We start from the raw sequence: 19,311 nt of genomic DNA, 5'->3' as shown, positions 1-19,311 counted from the left end.
ATGTCCTTTAGGGCAGGGGTCTCCAACCTTGGCAACTTTAAAACTTGTGAACTTCAACTCCACAAATCTTAAAGTTGCCAAAGGTTGGGGACTCCTGCTTTAGGGGACAGTGAGTGTTTTATTTCTACAAATGATGGGATCCAGATTCTTTGATTTGGGAACAATTAAAAAGGGTTTTCACGAAGGGTTTTTAAAACACACAAATCCCATCAGCTAACCATAAAGGGGTCCACAGTTCACAGTGGTGAACATATTGTGCTTCCTTTCCCTACAGCTGTCCTAAGGAATAAACCGATCCCTTTTCTGAAGCAAGTATCGCCATTGGAACCTTCTATGGATCACAAGTCAACCCTCCTTTGTTTATGTAACTATGGAGATGGGATCTGCTGGCTGGCTGGGAAGTGTGGCTTCCAGAGGTCTCCAGGTGTGTACAGTGACAAAGGAGACAGGTGTCCAGATCTGTAAACAGAGTCTGATTCTTGAGGGTAGAGCAGGTAGAAGACCAAGTAGGCCCACTCCTGTCATGATTCTTCTGTCAAGAAAGTGGCTTTTTTTTCCTCCATGGGAGTGGCAAAATGATAACATATGCAGGTTGGCAGAAGACTGGGAAGGGCTGAACAATGCAGTTATGTGTGCCCATTTATGACCATGTGATGTGTGTGTGTGTGTATATATATATTAGGTGAACCAACAGGTAAAAAGTCATGATGGGAAGGTCCTGGTAGCAAAGGGGAGGGTTAAGTTTCTGTCCTTTATTCCTACACACCCATTTCTTCCTACTCCTGTCCTTCAGAAATTTCACTGACTTGCTTACCTCCAGTGTTCAAGATTCATCGATCCAGGAAATCAGGATTTCCAATCTACCTGATTTCGTCCACCAAGTTTTGCCAGCTCTACGCAGATGACCTAATCCCTACATTTCTTGCTGAGAAAACCAGGAGCCCTTTTCGTTCCAGAGAATCTGAGTGTCCTGGTTGCCACTCCTTGCTTTAATTTACCAAGCCCAGAAATACTAACCACCTGCTTCCTCGGCCCCCACGTACAACAATGAGCTGCAACTTGCTCCTCTATGGGCTACCTGCCTTGGGAATCTATGCGCTGGTATCTCACTGTCTTCGGAAGAAGCCACATCTCCTTCACAAACCACACAGGTTTCCCGTTCGATGCTTACATGTCTCCCACAGGGGTGGTAAGTTCTGGGATGTCAGTTGGGTATCTGGATGGAGGGGCTTTGGGGGCACCGAGAGGGAGGCTGAAGAGGTTGGCATGTGCACCGTAGCTGCAAGTCAATGGTGAATGAGGGACGCAGAGAGAAAAGGAAATAAGTTATGAGATTCCTGCTTCTCCTCTTGAGAAGTGGGCAGGTGGGATATTTGCATTTCTTTCTGCTCCGCAATAGTCCCAAGACTTGTAAAGCCACATTCCTAAAGCCCAAAGCAGAACAGTTTGATATTCCTTTGGAAGGCAGAGTGCCTAAGATAAAATTTCTCGGAATCTGATTTCCTCTTCAGGTGCTGGAGAGCAGATTGAGAACACTTTGGGCGCCTTTAAAAAGTGAGTAATGCAATCGCCACTCTACCTTAACTTGCCCTTCTTGCACACTAATCCTGCCGTTCAACTTCTCTTGCCAATCTTTGCATCTTCCCAGTGCACTGAGCCAGGGGACAAACCTGCTTGAACTTGATTGCCACATAACCAAAGATGGGATTGTGGTTGTGTCCCATGATGAAAATCTGAAACGCCAGACTGGGCACAACATTGATATCAGCCTCACGTACTATAAGGTGAGCACCTCTAAGTCCTTGCTCCCCAGATGCCCTGCCTTTTGGGTATTATTCAGTTCCATTTTGTGGCAGATTTTAAGGCAATGTAAGTGATGTTCCCAGGCTGTTTCGCATTATGAAGTCTCATTAGATATAAGTCCTGTCTTTCCTCCAGAAATTCAAGGTGGAATAGATAACATCCTCCATTGTTAACACTTTTTTTAAAAAAAAAATCCCATTGAACTACTATAGGTTGGATGGAGAGTGTGTGATTCACCCAACGTCCCCTCGTGAAATTTATGACTGGTAGGGGATTTGTGTTTGAGTTGGGCACCATTGTGTTGATGAAATGATGAAACCACCATTGTGCGATCACAATGCAAAATTCACCACTATTGAGAGTGCAACATGATATTGCAAGCACATAACAAAAGAGGTGAAGTGTGGGTCACAACAGAATAAGGCTGCTTTTGTCATTTGGATGAAGGTGCTCATCCTACAAATGGATCTAATTTATCAGTCCTTTTTCAGCATTCTAACCACTACACCCCAAAGCCTTTACACACTTATTAAAAACAAAATAACTTACATATTACTCCCTTTGAACAATGGTTCTAGCTCTTTGGGGAGAATCAAATAGCTTCTACCCAAACTTCTAGGAGGACCCGCTCTTCATTTCCTCCTTTCAACACACATGGAAAATCTCTCTTAAAACCACTCTTACTCCTTATTCTCACTGGTTGTGTTCCCTAGGATTTGCCACCCTATCAGTCTTCTCTGGAGGTGACCTTTTCTCCAGGTGAGTAGGACTACGAGTTGCTTTGGGGAAAGTTTGCTTTGGTAGAAAACAAAGAAAATCATTTGTTCTCTTCACCTCTGAGAAAAATGCTCAGTTCTTGGCAGCTACCCTCAACCTACCCTTCCTAACAGGCAGGGTCTCCCATGGTACTGATCACCAGATTCCTCGTTTGGAAGAGGTTTTTGAGCAATTCCATGGAATCCCTATTAATATTGAAATTAAAGAGGATAATGATGATCTCATCAATAAGGTAAGAAATCAATAAGGTAAGATAGAATCAAGATCATATGAAGTGTTAATACCACTTTATAATGTCTTGGTAAGGCCACACTTGCATTCAGTTCTGGTCGCCACGATGTAAAAAAGATGTTGAGACTCTAGAACAGGGGTGTCCAAACTACGGCCCGCGGGCCAACTGCGGCCCGCGGGTCAGATTTTATTGGCCCGCAGCAAATTCTGAAAGTATAATTGAATATGGCCCTTTTCGGCCTCCCGGTACTTGCCCGGTGGTTCGCTGCGAAGCTCGTGGCTCCTCCCCATGGGCGGGGAATAATGAAGGGAGGGGGCGGAGGAGGCGGCGAGCGGAAAAGAGGCTGCTGGCCGTGCCCGACCCCAGCAGTTCTACCCTCGCCTTCCTTGGGCCGCCTGGCGAGGCTCCTCGCGCCTCCACCCCTTGGGCAGGGAATAACGAAGGGAGGGGGCGGAGGAGGCGGCGGCGAGCGGGAAAGAGGCTGCTGTCCGTGCCCGACCCCAGCAGTTCTACCCTCACCTTCCTCAGGCCGCCTGGCTAGGCTCCTCGCGCCTCCACCCCTTGGGCAGGGAATAATGAAGGGAGTTTCAAGTTCATACCAAATACAAAACAAAAGCCAAGATCAGGGGTGTCCAAACTTGGTCTCTTTAAGATTTGTGGACTTCAATTCCCAGAGTTCCTCAGCCACACCCCAAAATAAGCCACGCCCACAGAACTGGTACGAAAAAAATTAGCCCTCCCCCCTCCCCCCCCCCCGTTCAATGGTGTGGCCCGTGCCTTTGCTTATTTTTCTGTATTTGGCCCTCACCAAAAAAACTTTGGACACCCCTGCTCTAGAAAGAGTGCAGAGAAGAGCAACAAAGATGATTAGGGGACTGGAGGCTAAAACATAGGAAAAACGGTTGCAGGAACTCGGTATGTCTAATTTTATGAAAAGAAGGACTAGGGGAGACATGATAGCAGTGTTCCAATATATCAGGGGTTACCACAAAGAAGAGGGAGTCAAACTATTCTCCAAAGCACCTGAAGGCAGGACAAGAGCAATGGGTGAAAACGAATCAAAAAGAGAAGCAACTTAGGACTAAGGGAAAAAAATCCTGACAGTTAGAACAATTAATCAGTGGAACAACTTGCCTCCAGAAGTTGTGAAGGCTCCAACATTGGAGGTTTTTAAGAAGAGATTGGACAACCATTTGTCTGAAATCCAACTTAGCTTTTCAAATTTCTTTCCTGTCCAATATCTCCAACACATTTTGCATGAAGCACAAATCTTGGCCAGTGTTCAACGTTCCAGTCTCTAGATCTGTCTTGTAGATTTATGTTCACTTTTATACTCATCAACGTGAAGGTACCTTCACCAAAAGTCACACATAAAGACATATTCAACTTGAAAATCCTTTATCAATTAAGATATAAGGCACTTTGTATTTCTGTAGTAAACAAAAATACAGTAATAGTAGAGCTATTCCTTGTGTGTCCAATGACACTTGGACAATAAAGATTATTCTATTCTATTCTATTCTATTCCATTCTATTCTATTCTATTCTATTCTATTCTATTCTATTCTATTCTATTCTATTCTATTCTATTCTATAGAATATTCTATAGAACAGAACAGAATAGAATAGACTAAAATACTCTATCCTCTCATTCCTGTAATTTAGTCTTATTCCTTAAAAAGGCGAGGGTTAAAATGAAAATAATACAGGACTCACGGGAAAGAGGTGGCTTAAAAATGCCTAATTTTAAACTATATTATGAAGCAGTAGCCCTTTCAGTAATAAGTGACTGGTTTAATTTAACGGAGGAAAGAATTTTGAATATAGAAGGTTATGACTTGTTATATGGATGGCATGCGTATTTATTTTATGAAAAAAAAGTGGATAGGGCTTTTAAGAATCATGTGTTGAGAAGTGCTCTTTATGGTCTGGAAAAATATTCTTATAAATTAGATTACAAGATTCCTATATGGGCGAGCCCCAGACATGCAATAGAGAATATAAATATAGAACAGAAACAGGAAATGATTACTTATAAAGAACTTTTGTATGCTGAAGGAGGTAGATTGCAATTAAAATCATTACAGGTATTAAATGAAGAAGGGAGGAATTATACTTGGTTTCAATATGGGCAAATAAGTGCTAGATGGAAAGAAGATCAAAAATTGGTATAATGCAAAGGAGGAAAATTTAATAAAGCAAATTAGAAATCAGACCCAGGAGCATATAAAGAGATTGTATAATGTGTTGCTTGAAATAGATTCGGAAAAGGATTTGGTAAAGGACTGTATGATAAAATGGGCACAGAATATTCAGGAACCAATAATGTTGGAAACATGGGAGAAAATCTGGGTTAGAAATGTTAAGTTTACACAAGCACAGAATTTAAGGAAAATTTTTATAAGATGTTTTATAGATGGCACTTAGATCCCAAAAAATTATCATGTATGTATCCTAATATCCAAGCGAAATGTTGGAGGTGTGATTGTGATGACGCTACATATTTTCATATTTGGTGGACTTGCAAGAAAATTAAGGCCTTTTGGATAAGAATTTGGTGGATTATTCAAAATGTACTGAAGAAGAAGATAAAGTTCCTGCCACAATTTTTCCTTTTGGGAATTATAACGGATTGTACAGGGATTGAGACTAAATTGATTCTGAATTTAATAACAGCAGCAAGACTGTTGATTGGACAATACTGGAAGAAAGAAGAGGTACCTACAATAGAAGAATGGATACTGAAAGTCATTAATTTGGCTGAGATGGCTAAAATCTCAGCTTTTTTAAAAGACAATACGCAGGAAAGATATTTAATTGAATGGAAAAAATGGATTGATTATCTACAAAACAGATATCAGATTAAGAAATATCAGATTGCCTTTGAATAATTAGGAAGTTATTTTATGTAATGGGGAGGGGGTTGGGAGATGAAAAGCTTTGGATGAGGTTAATTGGACTGGAAGGGAAAATTTTATTCTATGTTTGGTTTATGTATAACAATACCTTGTGATTGACCCCGGAGGCCGGGGGGGGGGAAGGGAGGGGGGAAGGGGGTTTTCTGGGAGGGAGGGGGGGAAAAGGGGGGGAAATGTTTTTGTTTTTTTAAAACTTTTTCAATTAAAAAAAAAATTAGTCTTATTCCTAAGAATATAGAATGTCTAGGAAGATCTTGACCTCCCAAATCTCATTCCACTTCTGCAACTAGTGCTTTCATTTGAGGCTGTTCAAATCCATTGAGTAAATTGAATTCATCATTCTGAGAAAAATGTTTGCTACAAGAGCAAACTTAAATTAATTTTAAAAGATATCTGGGATTTTACATTAAAAAAGCAGGCATAGAGAAGAGGAAATAGGTACTTGAAGGCTTACATAGTTTCAAGAAATATTCACAATTTCTCTCAAACAATATTGAATTATGTAATCATAATTTAGAGCAGGAACCGGCAGTCTTTTCCTGGGGAAGGAGAGATCACTATTGTTGTATAAGGCTTTCAATTTGCAAGGACCAGGAATATCACAGGCTGCCTGAGTCACCCAAATAAAAAGAACCAGAACTTTTATGTCCTTTTGATAGTCTTCAACTTACAACTATTTGTTTTAAATTGTGGTGGCACTGGAAAAAAAATGTTATTTATGATCAGTCCTTGCACTTACAATCATTGTAACATCCCCATGGTCGCATGATCAGAATGTGGACACTTGGCAACCGGCAGTATGTATGATGGTTGCAGCATCCCATGCGCAACCTTCCAAGTCGGCTTCCAACAGCATTGTTAATGAGGGGAGCCAGATTCGCTCAATCACCATATATTCACTTAACAACTGCAGTGATTCATTTAACCATGGCAAAAAAGTTGGTAAAATTGGGCGTGACTCACTTAACAACCATCTTATCAATGGAAATTCTGGTCCCCATTGTGGTCGTAAGTCAATGAGTGCCTGTAATTTTTGGTAGTGTGAACTTGGAAGCTTCAAAGACAGTAAAAGAACAAAGAGAGCTACAATCAGCTTAAGGTCTTCAAATTGCTCATCCTTGAACCGAGAGTACAGGTAGCCAAAGTCCTGGCTGGTGGATTGGGACCCCTACATCTCATTATTCATATCACTGTTCACATCAAGAAGAAGAAGCTGAATGTCTATAGAGTTCCACAATATAGGATGGAAAGTGTATAAGTGCGTAAGACTACCTACAGAAAAGCCACCTGATTGGTGCTTCAGACTCCGTTCCCTCTCATCTGATTGGTGCTTCTCAGTCAGTTTCCACAAGAGGCAATTGTGCAACTAAAAACTGACGTTCCTTCTAAGAATCCAATATTTGAGGATGTGTTATTTTTCCTTCTTCCAGGTAGCACAACTTGTCCAGCAATACCATCGTTCCCACATCAGCATCTGGGCCTCCTTCGATAACCGAATACTGAAAAAATGCCGGAAAGCTGTACGTATCAAATGTCTTTCCCCCCACTTTCACATTTTATGTTTACAAACCCTTTTTTGCTTAAAGATTCAGACTGTCTAAACATAAGGGTGTTTTTTTCAGCTTCTTCTGACAGCAATAAATAGTAAAGTTTTTCGGAGTATAAGGTGCTCGGGAGTATAAGACGCACATTAGTTTTTGGGGAGGAAAACAAGAAAAAAAAAATCTGCTTCTGCCTACCAGCATCCATCGGTATTCATCTGGCTAGCATCCTTGCAGCAAACAGCAAACAGCCTGTCAGCTTCCGCACGTTATCGCAGCCTGATTTAGCACGAGCAGCTGATTGGCGGTTGGATCGGCCTTCCGGAATACCGCCAATTAGCTGTTCCAGGCAGCAGGAATCTCCACGCATCATGTTTTCGGCCTCCACGTGTTGTGCTTTTGGCCTCCATGCATCAATTCAAGGTGTTGGTTACCACCTTTAAAGCGCTCCATGGCAGAGGACCGGGTTACTTACGGGACCGCCTACTGCCACCGGTAGCCTCCCATCGACCTGTGCGCTCCCACAGGGAGGACCTCCTCAGGGTGCCGTCGGTTAAGCAATGTCAGCTGGCGACCCCCAGGGGGAGGGCCTTCTCTGTGGGGGCTCCTGCCCTCTGGAATGAGCTGCCTCCGGGGCTTCATCAACTCCCCGACCTCCGGACCTTCCGCCGTGAGCTGAAGACTCTTTTATTCCGTCGCGCAGGGCTAGCCTAAATATAATTTTTAATGGGGTTTTATTTATTTTAACTTTTTAGGCCTTAAATTGAATTAGTTTTTTAAATTATTTTTAACTTGTATTATATGTGTTTTTTAATGGCTGTTAACCACCCTGAGTCCTTCGGGAGAAGGGTGGTATAAAAATCCAATAAATAAATAAATAAATAAATAATAAATTTTTGGCTGGTTCCAGGTAGCGGGATTGCCACTGTCACTGCCGCCTGTCCCTGTTGCATGGAAGCGGCTGAAAATGTGACGCGCACAGGTGGCAATCAGCGGTGATGTTCTGTGGCAATCCCCACAGCCTGGAACAGGTCTAAAATGGAGCAAAATGCCCAAAAACGCAACACATAGAGGCTGAAAATGGCCGAAGGGTGGGGGCAGGGGGGCAGGGCTTCGGCAACATTCAATGTACTGCAATTTTCACCCACTTTTAGGAGAGGAGAAAGTGCATCTTATACTCCAAAAAGTATGGTACTCCTTAATGCAGGCAATCCTCGACTTAAAAATATTCATTTAGTGACCAAGTTACCATGGTGCTGAAAAAAGTGACTTACAACTGGTCCTAACTGTTGTAGCATCACCAGGGTCACAAATTTGGGCAATTGGCAACTGACTACATTGAAGTGTCTTGGAGTCATGAGATCACCATTTACAACTTTCCTAGTCAGCTTCTGACAAGCAGGTCAATGGGGGAAGCTGGATTCCTTTAACGAGTTTGTGATTCACTTAACAACTAACAGCAAAAAAAAGTCATAAAATTAGACATGACTCACTTAACACCACCTTACGTTTTAACGGAAATTCCCCTCCCAATTGTGGTCATAAGTCAAGGATTACCTGTAACATAATTACCTATAACCTGGACATGGTTTAAAAAATCTCCTCCCTTCCCTTCTTCCTTTCGCTTCTTAAACTTTCTTTGTAGACCAACTTGTTACACCTGTTTTTTCCAATTCTGCATAAGCATTAGACAGCAGCTCCCTAAATCCACCATCCAAGATGGTGTAAGTCAAGCCAGGGCAAGAATTGTATTTTCTCTTAATCTTCCTCTCTGTTTAGGGTATTTGGATGCTTAGCGAGCTGGAAAACAAAGTTGTGGGATGAAGTGCAGCAACCTTCCCATCAATGAAGTCTAGGAATGACAAATCCACTGTCTAAAATAAAAAAAATAAATGTTATTTATCCCCCCCAGAATAAAGACATGCCCTACGTCTTCTCCAAGAACAGAGGCCTCTGCATGCTTGGTCTCTGGTATGTTGGACTCCTGCCCTTCTTCCCTCTGAAGGAATCATTCCTTGAATTCATGCTGCCCTCGATCATAAACAGGTGACAGTCACTAATAAGGGTGGGATTTAGGCAGAAAAACATACAGACTTAGAAATATGATCATCTATCTAATGACCAGCCTTTGGAAGTCATGTGCCACATTTGCTCTCCCCTTCAAATAGGAGAGGGCTTTGGAGAGACACTTTCCTGGCATGCTGATCCAGTGGTGAAATCTGAACCGGTTTACTACCGGTTCACTGGCTGTGCATACGCGCAGTGCGCGCATGTGCAGTGCGCACCACGCACCAAATTCCAGGTGCGCACGCACGCAGTGCATGCCAAAAGGAGGCATGGGGTAAGCAGAACAGCATGCGGGGGTTTGTGATCAGCTGTGGCGCATGAACTTTTTTTCTGTTTAAAAGTATTTTTTTTACAACCTGTTCAGCCAAAGTGGTTGTAAAAAAATGCTTTTAAAAGTAAAAAAAAAGGCTCTGATGATCGTACAGCTCAGCTGTGATCGTCAGAGTCTTTTTTTTAACCTTTTAAAAGCATTTTTTTTGCAACCTCTTCGGCCAAAGAGGTTGTAGAAAAAATGCTTTTAAAAGGGAAAAAAAGCTTCTGACAATCACGCGGCTCAGCTGGGCATGGGCGAGTGGAAGGGGGGGGGCAGGGATTTTTGCTATCGGTTCTCCGAACCACCCACTGCCATCGCTATCAGATCGGTCAATCTGGTCTGAACCAGGAGCATTTCATTCCTGTGCTGATTTGAGAAAAGGGAGGGTGTCTGGGAACTTTTGCTGTGTCTGGGAACCTAACATCACACAGTGGCCTTTCTGCAGGACCAGCAGCTAACCAGCATCCATGAATTTTCAAGGGAGGAGAGCAGAGAAGTGAGGACAATTGGTCTATCAGTCCCAATGAGCCACGGCCAATACTGCCCTCTTAAAACCTTTGCTCTGTCTTGATCATGGTACAGGGCATGGTTATTTATGAGGCAACCCATCTCCAGCTACTCTTGCTCATCCAATACAGGTAGTCCTCGACTTACAACAATTTGTTTAGTGATTGTTCAAAGTTACAGCAGCACTGAAATATGGGACTTACAACCGTTTTTCAGTTATGACCTCTCCAGCATCCCCATGATCATGTGATCAAAATTCAGATGCTTGGCAAATGGTTTATATTTATGACCGTTGCTGTGTCCCAAGGTCACGTGGTCACCTTTGGAGACCTTCCAACAAGCAAAGTCAATAGGGAAGCCAGATTCACTTATCAACTGTATTGAATCCCTTGACAACTGTGGCAAGAAAGGTCGTAAAATGGAACAAAACTCATTTAACAAGTGTCTCACTTAACAACAGAAATGTTGGGCCCAGTTGTGGTTGTAAAGGACTTCCTTTACAATCTGATAGGGTTGACATGTATCAGGTCCTATCTATTAATCAATGTCATCTGATGTGACCCAAGCCATGTGCCTTTTCTACTGCTGTGTCCCTCCTATGGAACAACATTTTTCCAAAATCCAAATGGCCCAGCCTGCCTGTCTTCTGAAAGGCAGTGAAGACTGGCCTTTCCCCAGGCATTTTGGTCAAGAGATTTGAGGAGTCATCCTGGATCAATTGTTTCTGTCTGCAAGTTGCCTCTATTTGATTATATTCTATTCTTTCGCCAGTTGCAATTTTTCACATTTACCCTGAGCTAGATGTTACTTGGTAACTATACAGCATGTATTAATGAGCCATTAATTGTCTTGTAGTTAAGGCACCAGGCATGGAAGACAGCTGAGTGACTTTGGACTAATTGCCAGGAGACTCTGCGTTCTAGTCCCAATTTAGGAATGAAAGCTGGCTGGGTGACTTTGGGCCAATCACCAGGAGATGAAGAATTCTAATCCCACCTTAGGAATGAAAGCCAGTTGGAAAAGCCACTTTGGAAAAGTCGCTGTCTCTCAATCCAGCCCTCCTTGCAGGATTGTTTTTGTGGGCAAAAATTAGGAAGAGAAAAGAGTAATTGGTGTGTATCAGACCTTGAATTATTTATAAAAAATAATAAAAATGGGAAACAAATAAATACATAGTTGTTCAGTCTAGACTAGAGTAGGGGTATCAAACTCGTGCTGTCATGGCATCACCAGCGTGATGTAGTGTGATTTTTTTCCCCCTTTGCTAAATCGGGTGTGGCCATGACGCATCGGGCCCACGGGCTCTGAGTTTGACACCCCTGGCCTAGAGAAAAGAAGGACTAGGGGTGACATGATAGCGTATTCCAGTATTTGAGGAGCTGCCAGAAAAAAGAGGGAGTCAACTTATTTTCCAAAGCCCCTGAAGGCAGGACAAGAAACAATGGATGGAAATTAATCAAGGAGAGAAGCAATCTGGGATCAAGTAGAAATTTCCTAAGAGTGAGAACAATTAACTAGTGGAACAGTTTGCCTTCAGAAGTTGTGGGTGCTTCATCATTGGAGGTTTTTAAGAAGATACTGGACAGCCACCTGTCTGAAATGGTATAGGTCAGGATCTCCTGCTTGAGCAGGGGGTTGGACTAGAAGACCTCCAAGGTCCCTTCCAGCTCTACCCTCATTGCTTGAAATATGAATACTGTACTCTTTTCCCCCTTCTCTATCAGTTTCTCCCCTTGCTGCAGCTAGTACTAGTATACATTTCACTGAATATCAACAGAAAGATGACAGCTAAATTGGTTCTTTCATTTCAGAGGCAGTTGCTATGAAGCATAGCAAGAAAGAACTGGAATCTGTTTTGTTTTTTTAGGAGGCATAATGTTGACTCTTTGAGAAGCAGGAAGTAATAAAACATGAAAAACAAACTACAAAAGCAAACAAAAAACCCAACAACCAAAGCTTCTAGAAGAATTAATTGAATCTCTCTGATGTTCCGATATCTACCGTAAAAGGAATTCTGAAGAAAAAAACAATAAAGGCAGGTGTGAAAGAGAAGCTTAGCAAAATTGCAGGCACCTACTGTTTCCTCCTCCTCCTCCTCCCATCATAACCTCAACAGAGTTGCCAATAAAGCTGCAAGCTTCACCCAGGTGTGGGAGGAGAACGAAGGAGATGCTCTTTTGTGGCTCTGCAACCATCAGCAAAGAGGACGGCAGCCAAACAAAAGACGGTGTTTTCCTTCAGGAGTGAAGAGTGCAAAATTGCCTTATACATTGTAAGCCGCCCTGAGTCTTCGGAGAAGGGCGGGATATAAATGTAAACAAAAAAAAAAAAGAGGAGAAAAAAAGAAGTATAGCACCACAGCACCACAAAACACAATATTAAAAAATTGCAAGAGCTCTACATGTAGTCGTTAACGGGGGGGGGGGGGGGGGGGGGAATGAAATCTTAGAGGCAACTTAAGACAGAGCAGGCTTAAGAAAAAAATGTTGATATAAAGTAATAATAGTATCAAGCATAGTATGCAACAGGGCTTCCCAATCTTTAAGACACGTGGACTTCAACTCCCAGAATTCCCCATCCAGTATGGCTTTAAGACAAGGTTGACTCAGCCTTCCATCCTTTATAAGGTAGGTAAAATGAGGACCCAGATTGTTAGGAGGGCAATACAAGTTGACTTTGCATATAATATACAAATGGATGAGACTATTGCATTGCCTTACACAATGTAAGCCGCCCTGAGTCTTCGGAGAAGAGCGGGATATAAATTCAAATAAAATAAAAATGGGAAACAAATAAATACATAGTTGTTCAGTCTAGACTAGAGTAGGGGTATCAAACTCGTGCTGTCATGGCATCACCAGCGTGATGTAGTGTGATTTTTTTCCCCCTTTGCTAAATCGGGTGTGGCCATGACGCATCGGGCCCACGGGCTCTGAGTTTGACACCCCTGGCCTAGAGAAAAGAAGGACTAGGGGTGACATGATAGCGTATTCCAGTATTTGAGGAGCTGCCAGAAAAAAGAGGGAGTCAACTTATTTTCCAAAGCCCCTGAAGGCAGGACAAGAAACAATGGATGGAAATTAATCAAGGAGAGAAGCAATCTGGGATCAAGTAGAAATTTCCTAAGAGTGAGAACAATTAACTAGTGGAACAGTTTGCCTTCAGAAGTTGTGGGTGCTTCATCATTGGAGGTTTTTAAGAAGATACTGGACAGCCACCTGTCTGAAATGGTATAGGTCAGGATCTCCTGCTTGAGCAGGGGGTTGGACTAGAAGACCTCCAAGGTCCCTTCCAGCTCTACCCTCATTGCTTGAAATATGAAATACTGTACTCTTTTCCCCCTTCTCTATCAGCTTCTCCCCTTGCTGTAGCTAGTACCAGTATACATTTCACTGAACATCAACAGAAGGACGACAGCTAAATTGGCTCTTTCATTTCAGAGGCAGTTGTTATGAAGCATAGTAAGAAAGGACTGGAATCTGTTTTGTTTTTTTTAGGAGGCATAATGTTGACTCTTTGAGAAGCAGGAAGTAATAAAACATGAAAAACAAACTACAAAAGCAAACAAAAAACCCAACAACCAAAGCTTCTAGAAGAATTAATTGAATCTCTCTGATGTTCCGATATCTACCGTAAAAGGAATTCTGAAGAAAAAAACAATAAAGACAGGTGTGAAAGAGAAGCTTAGCAAAATTGCAGGCACCTACTGTTTCCTCCTCCTCCTCCTCCCATCATAACCTCAACAGAGTTGCCAATAAAGCTGCAAGCTTCACCCAGGTGTGGGAGGAGAACGAAGGAGATGCTCTTTTGTGGCTCTGCAACCACCAGCAAAGAGGACGGCAGCCAAACAAAAGACGGTGTTTTCCTTCAGGAGTGAAGAGTGCAAAATTGCCTTATACATTGTAAGCCGCCCTGAGTCTTCGGAGAAGGGCGGGATATAAATGTAAACAAAAAAAAAAAAAAGAGGAGAAAAAAAGAAGTATAGCACCACAGCACCACAAAACACAATATTAAAAAATTGCAAGAGCTCTACATGTAGTCGTTAACGGGGGGGGGGGGGGGGGGAAATGAAATCTTAGAGGCAACTTAAGACAGAGCAGGCTTAAGAAAAAAATGTTGATATAAAGTAATAATAGTATCAAGCATAGTATGCAACAGGGCTTCCCAATCTTTAAGACACGTGGACTTCAACTCCCAGAATTCCCCATCCAGTATGGCTTTAAGACAAGGTTGACTCAGCCTTCCATCCTTTATAAGGTAGGTAAAATGAGGACCCAGATTGTTAGGAGGGCAATACAAGTTGACTTTGCATATAATATACAAATGGATGAGACTATTGCATTGCCTTACACAATGTAAGCCGCCCTGAGTCTTCGGAGAAGAGCGGGATATAAATTCAAATAAAATAAAAAAATGGGGATGTCAACTCCCAGAATTCCCCATCCAGCATGGCTACTGGGAAATTCTGGGAGTTGAACTCCACATGTCTTAAAGTTGCCAAGATTGGGAACCCCTGTTATGCAGATAGTCCTCAACTTATGACCACAATAGGGATCAGAAAGTTCATTGAGTGGTACAGTAATTAAGTGAGGTATCACAAGACCACACTCAATTTTACTTTTTTTTTGCCTTAGTCGTTAAGTGAATCCCTGTGGTTGTTAAACAAAACATCACTTGACTGCAACTTGCAACCTTCCCTGCCAGCTTCTTCACTGACTTCGCATCTCGGAAGGAAGCTGGATGGAAGGTCACAAATGACTGCCGTATGATTGGCCAGGCATTCAAATCACACTTGTGAGAGTGTCGGGATGATGAAGCAGTCGTAAGTGCAAGGATCAGCCCTAAGTCACTTTTTTTTTTCTAGGTCAGTCGTAATTTTGAAGAGTCACCAAATGAATGGACATTAGTGTGATGGGATGTGTACCTGGAGGAGTGGAGAGAAAGATCAGAGCTCTCCCAGAAAGAAAAGATGGTGCCATCTCTTAATCTGAGCATCTTTCTAAGCAAACCAAAAGTTTCCTGTTTGTTCCTGCAGATACACGTTCCATCACATCAAGCAAGGACAACCTGTACTGGAAATTGTAACAAAACAATTGTTTTTTCTCCCATTGCAATCTTGTCTAATGGGAAAAGAGCCATGGTGATGCAGTGGTTAGAATGCAGTACTGCAGGCTATTCCTGCTGACTGCTGGCTGTGCCCGCAATTTGGCAGTTCAAATCTCATCAGGCTCAAGGTTGACTCAGCCTTCCATCCTTCCAAGGTTGGTAAAATGAGGACCCAGATTGTTAGGAGGGCAATACAAGTTGACTTTGCATATAATATACAAATGGATGAGACTATTGCATTGCCTTACACAATGTAAGCCGCCCTGAGTCTTCGGAGAAGAGCGGGATATAAATTCAAATAAAATAAAAAAATGGGGATGTCAACTCCCAGAATTCCCCATCCAGCATGGCTACTGGGAAATTCTGGGAGTTGAACTCCATGTCTTAAAGTTGCCAAGATTGGGAACCCCTGTTATGCAGATAGTCCTCAACTTATGACCACAATAGGGATCAGAAAGTTCATTGAGTGGTACAGTAATTAAGTGAGGTATCACAAGACCACACTCAATTTTACTTTTTTTTTGCCTTAGTCGTTAAGTGAATCCCTGTGGTTGTTAAACAAAACATCACTTGACTGCAACTTGCAACCTTCCCTGCCAGCTTCTTCACTGACTTCGCATCTCGGAAGGAAGCTGGATGGAAGGTCACAAATGACTGCCGTATGATTGGCCAGGCATTCAAATCACACTTGTGAGAGTGTCGGGATGATGAAGCAGTCGTAAGTGCAAGGATCAGCCCTAAGTCACTTTTTTTTTTCTAGGTCAGTCGTAATTTTGAAGAGTCACCAAATGAATGGACATTAGTGTGATGGGATGTGTACCTGGAGGAGTGGAGAGAAAGATCAGAGCTCTCCCAGAAAGAAAAGATGGTGCCATCTCTTAATCTGAGCATCTTTCTAAGCAAACCAAAAGTTTCCCTGTTTGTTCCTGCAGATACACGTTCCATCACATCAAGCAAGGACAACCTGTACTGGAAATTGTAACAAAACAATTGTTTTTTCTCCCATTGCAATCTTGTCTAATGGGAAAAGAGCCATGGTGATGCAGTGGTTAGAATGCAGTACTGCAGGCTATTCCTGCTGACTGCTGGCTGTGCCCGCAATTTGGCAGTTCAAATCTCATCAGGCTCAAGGTTGACTCAGCCTTCCATCCTTCCAAGGTTGGTAAAATGAGGACCCAGATTGTTGGGGACAATATGCTGACTCTGTAAACCACTTAGAGAGGGCTGTAAAGCACTGTGAAGCGGTATGTAAGTGCTATTGCTAATTCTCAGAGATTTGCCTGGATAAGTCCCTTCAATTTTCTTGAAAAGGTTTTTCAAAAGTGGTTTGTCACAAACTCCTTCCTAGGGCTGAGAGAGAGTAACAGGCTCAAGGTCACCCAACTGGTTTTGTGCCTAAGGAGGAACTAGAAATCCCAGTCTCCTGGTTTTGAGCTGGATGCCTTAACCACTATGCTAAACCGGCTCTCTTAGAATAATACTAGTATAAACACTGCCATAGTAACAGTAAGTGAATTTTTCCAAGTTTCCTCCTCTTGTAGGGAAACATAAGAAAACCACCTGTCCAGGGTCCAGTGCTTCTGTGTCTCCCTTGAATCTGGATCAATCTAACTGGGTGCAGTTTAACAAAGGATCTAACAAGGCATTCAGTTACATCAGATCTAACAGATCTCCCTATAATGTGACTAATGCCTAAGTTCATTGGACAGGATAAAGTTAAGCTGACCTTCCTTATATATTCTCTTTCATGTTCTGTAGAAGTTTATTTGTGAAGAAAAACAGTGCCACTGTGTAAAATTATTCTGAGAGTTTTGCCTGTCAAAGACAAGATACATTTGTTGTATGTTTTGTAATTCATGGAATTACTTCTTTGGAAAAAGTGTGGGATCCAATATTTTAGAGGAGGAATAGCAGGAAACCAGCAGTTCTCAGGAGCTTGTTAATTTTGCCACCTTTTTGTTTTGTTTAATCCTAGGACGTATTTTCCAGTGAAAAAGGGCAGATTTGGATCACTACTGGCAAAATTTACCACCAAGTGAGTGACATAGAGCCGTGGTTTTAATTGTTTTGTTCTTACTAAGTATTCCTTTCCTTCATCACCTTCTCCTCTCCTTTCCCAGCAGGAGGGCTCTTAATGAAACCCATAACCCAAACCAGCTGCTTCCCTGCTAGAGACAATAAATATCAGAAAAATGACCCCTTCTCCCCAAGTGACACTACGTGGAATATCTTGATTTTTCTCATATCTATTTTTTTCCCTTTTTCTGCTGGGCTCTACAATACATAAAACAGAATGACTATACCTAAACCTTTTGTATTCCTATTTCTTTCTTTTCCCAACAGGATGACAATGCATAAACAGCTGTTCAAACATCTGGAAGACAGAGGAATACAAGTATGTTATAGGCTGAGAAATAAAATTTTGGGTGGCATGCTCCTCTCTACTCCTGGGGATGATCAGAAGTATTTATTATTTATTCATTTATTAAATGTATATGCCACATCTCATTATTAAGCAACTCTGGGTGGCTTACAATGTTATAAACATCAACGTAAAGCAATTAAAACACCAAAAGAGCAAAACATTGGGCATCAAAGTTAAAACACTAAGTTAAACAACAAAGTGAATAAAATAAAATGCCTATGCAGGGTGGAGGTGGGATCTTCTAATAATCTATCAGCCACCTGGGAAATGAGACCACCTCCCATTGGGGTCCCAGGCCAGTTAGCAGAGTCAGGTTTCCAGGTTCCTTCCAAAGGCCAAGAGAGTGAGGGCAGATCTCACTTCAAGGGGCATGATGTTCCAAAGGGCAGAAGTCTTTTCTGCTGGACCTCACCAGCTGCAATTCCTTGGCCAATAGGATCCAGAGCATGCCCTTCCTGCTGGACTAAGTAGGGAGGGTCAATCCTATCAGGGTGAGACCATTCCTCAGCTAACCTAGACCATGCCCTACAAGGCTTTAAAGGTAATGACTAACAACACAGGAAACAAATCAGCAACCAATGCAGTTCATGTAGCAGTGGTGTAACATGGACCACTCCGGGGACCCCTAAAACTGTTTGCACTGCTGCATTTTGTCTCAGCTATAGCTCCTGAATACTCTTCAAGGGTAGCTCCACTTAGAGTGGCTTGCAGTAGTCCAAGTGCATGATGTCCAGGCAGGGCAAGAGTGGCCGAGCCTGAATTAAAATCTGAGTTGGAACTATTACAAAAATATTGCCATTGACTTGGCTACTAACAGTGGTGATGAAGTGGTGCTCCAGAAATTTTGGAATTGCAGCAAAGCTTCTTATTCTTGTATTCTCTTGGCTTTTTTTTTTTTTTTTGGCCACAGTCCTTTTATTTCGGGTGTTTGCATTTTGTGATTGTGTTTTTCCCTCTTCCACTTTCTCTTTAGACTCTTCTTTGGGTTTTGAATGAAGAAAAAGATTTTGAAGAGGCCTTTAGCTATGGGATCTCTGGAGTCATGTCTGACTACCCAACTCTTCTTCGACAGTACCTGAATGCTCATCCACCTCCACCTTCCAACGTATAAGTTGTAATGTTGTAAAGTTGTAATGTTGTTTTAGAATCATTGTTGACATTTCTGATGATGGGGAATGGAGAGAGGGGGAAAAAATCATGTAAAAGATAGGAAACTCAAAAGTATATTTTACCTGTGGATACTGTAAGAGGAAGACTCTGAAACAAATAAAAAATTTTGTTACCAGTGTGGGGCAATCTCAGTAACTGAGTAACATATATTACACACTGTAGCAAGGGACAGAAGATATGGGAGATTGGGAGGTCATCGTTCTGTTACAATCCTATTTGTAGAACAGTGACATTGTCAGCTTGCAAAGCACCCTGGCCTGGATCCCTGGAGTTACAGATGTTTTTCCAAGTTGATTAAACGGAACAAAAAGACGAAGAGGACAATTCTCTCATTAACACTCAGCAAAACGAATAAATTTTTTTTAAAAAAAACACTTGTTAAAGAATGACCAGCTTCCTTTTCTTTCTGAGGTGAATGTTTCCTTTGTAATAAATGTGCCACTACGCTGGTT

General features: G+C 42.1%; 1 protein-coding gene across 2 annotated transcripts; it reads left to right on the top strand.

Annotated features, from left to right (window-relative positions):
• The first annotated feature begins 701 nt into the window (after nt 1-701).
• On the top strand, nt 702-19,192 carry GDPD3 (glycerophosphodiester phosphodiesterase domain containing 3). Of its 2 annotated transcripts, none has more exons than XM_058183554.1 (10): nt 702-1,189; nt 1,512-1,554; nt 1,649-1,784; nt 2,517-2,562; nt 2,694-2,812; nt 7,161-7,250; nt 9,184-9,242; nt 17,240-17,299; nt 17,608-17,659; nt 18,663-19,192. In XM_058183554.1, exons 1-10 carry the CDS (start codon nt 1,048-1,050, stop codon nt 18,798-18,800), a joined length of 885 nt encoding a protein of 294 aa, XP_058039537.1. In that variant the 5' UTR covers nt 702-1,047; the 3' UTR covers nt 18,801-19,192. The 2 variants fall into 2 exon arrangements, with proteins under 2 accessions (XP_058039537.1, XP_058039536.1); XM_058183553.1 differs by having other exon boundaries at nt 704-1,189; nt 9,184-9,317.
• Nucleotides 19,193-19,311: the final 119 nt, after the last annotated feature.

Source organism: Ahaetulla prasina, chromosome 4 (assembly GCF_028640845.1).
Source record: "Ahaetulla prasina isolate Xishuangbanna chromosome 4, ASM2864084v1, whole genome shotgun sequence".
NCBI classification, from domain to species: Eukaryota; Metazoa; Chordata; class Lepidosauria; order Squamata; family Colubridae; genus Ahaetulla; species Ahaetulla prasina.
The sequence above is the reverse complement of the archived record's forward strand: the minus strand, read 5'-3'. Positions and strand labels throughout refer to the sequence as shown.

What these genes read in the sequence shown, in the direction of transcription:
- GDPD3 (XM_058183553.1), top strand. Translation starts at nt 1,048, where the DNA reads ATGAGCTGCAACTTGCTCCTCTATGGGCTACCTGCCTTGGGAATCTAT. An exon ending in ACTTTGGGCGCCTTTAAAAA is followed by an intron (nt 1,555 to 1,648) that starts GTGAGTAATGCA and finishes GCATCTTCCCAG; the next exon opens with TGCACTGAGCCAGGGGACAA. An exon ending in TGAAAAAATGCCGGAAAGCT is followed by an intron (nt 7,251 to 9,183) that starts GTACGTATCAAA and finishes TATCCCCCCCAG; the next exon opens with AATAAAGACATGCCCTACGT.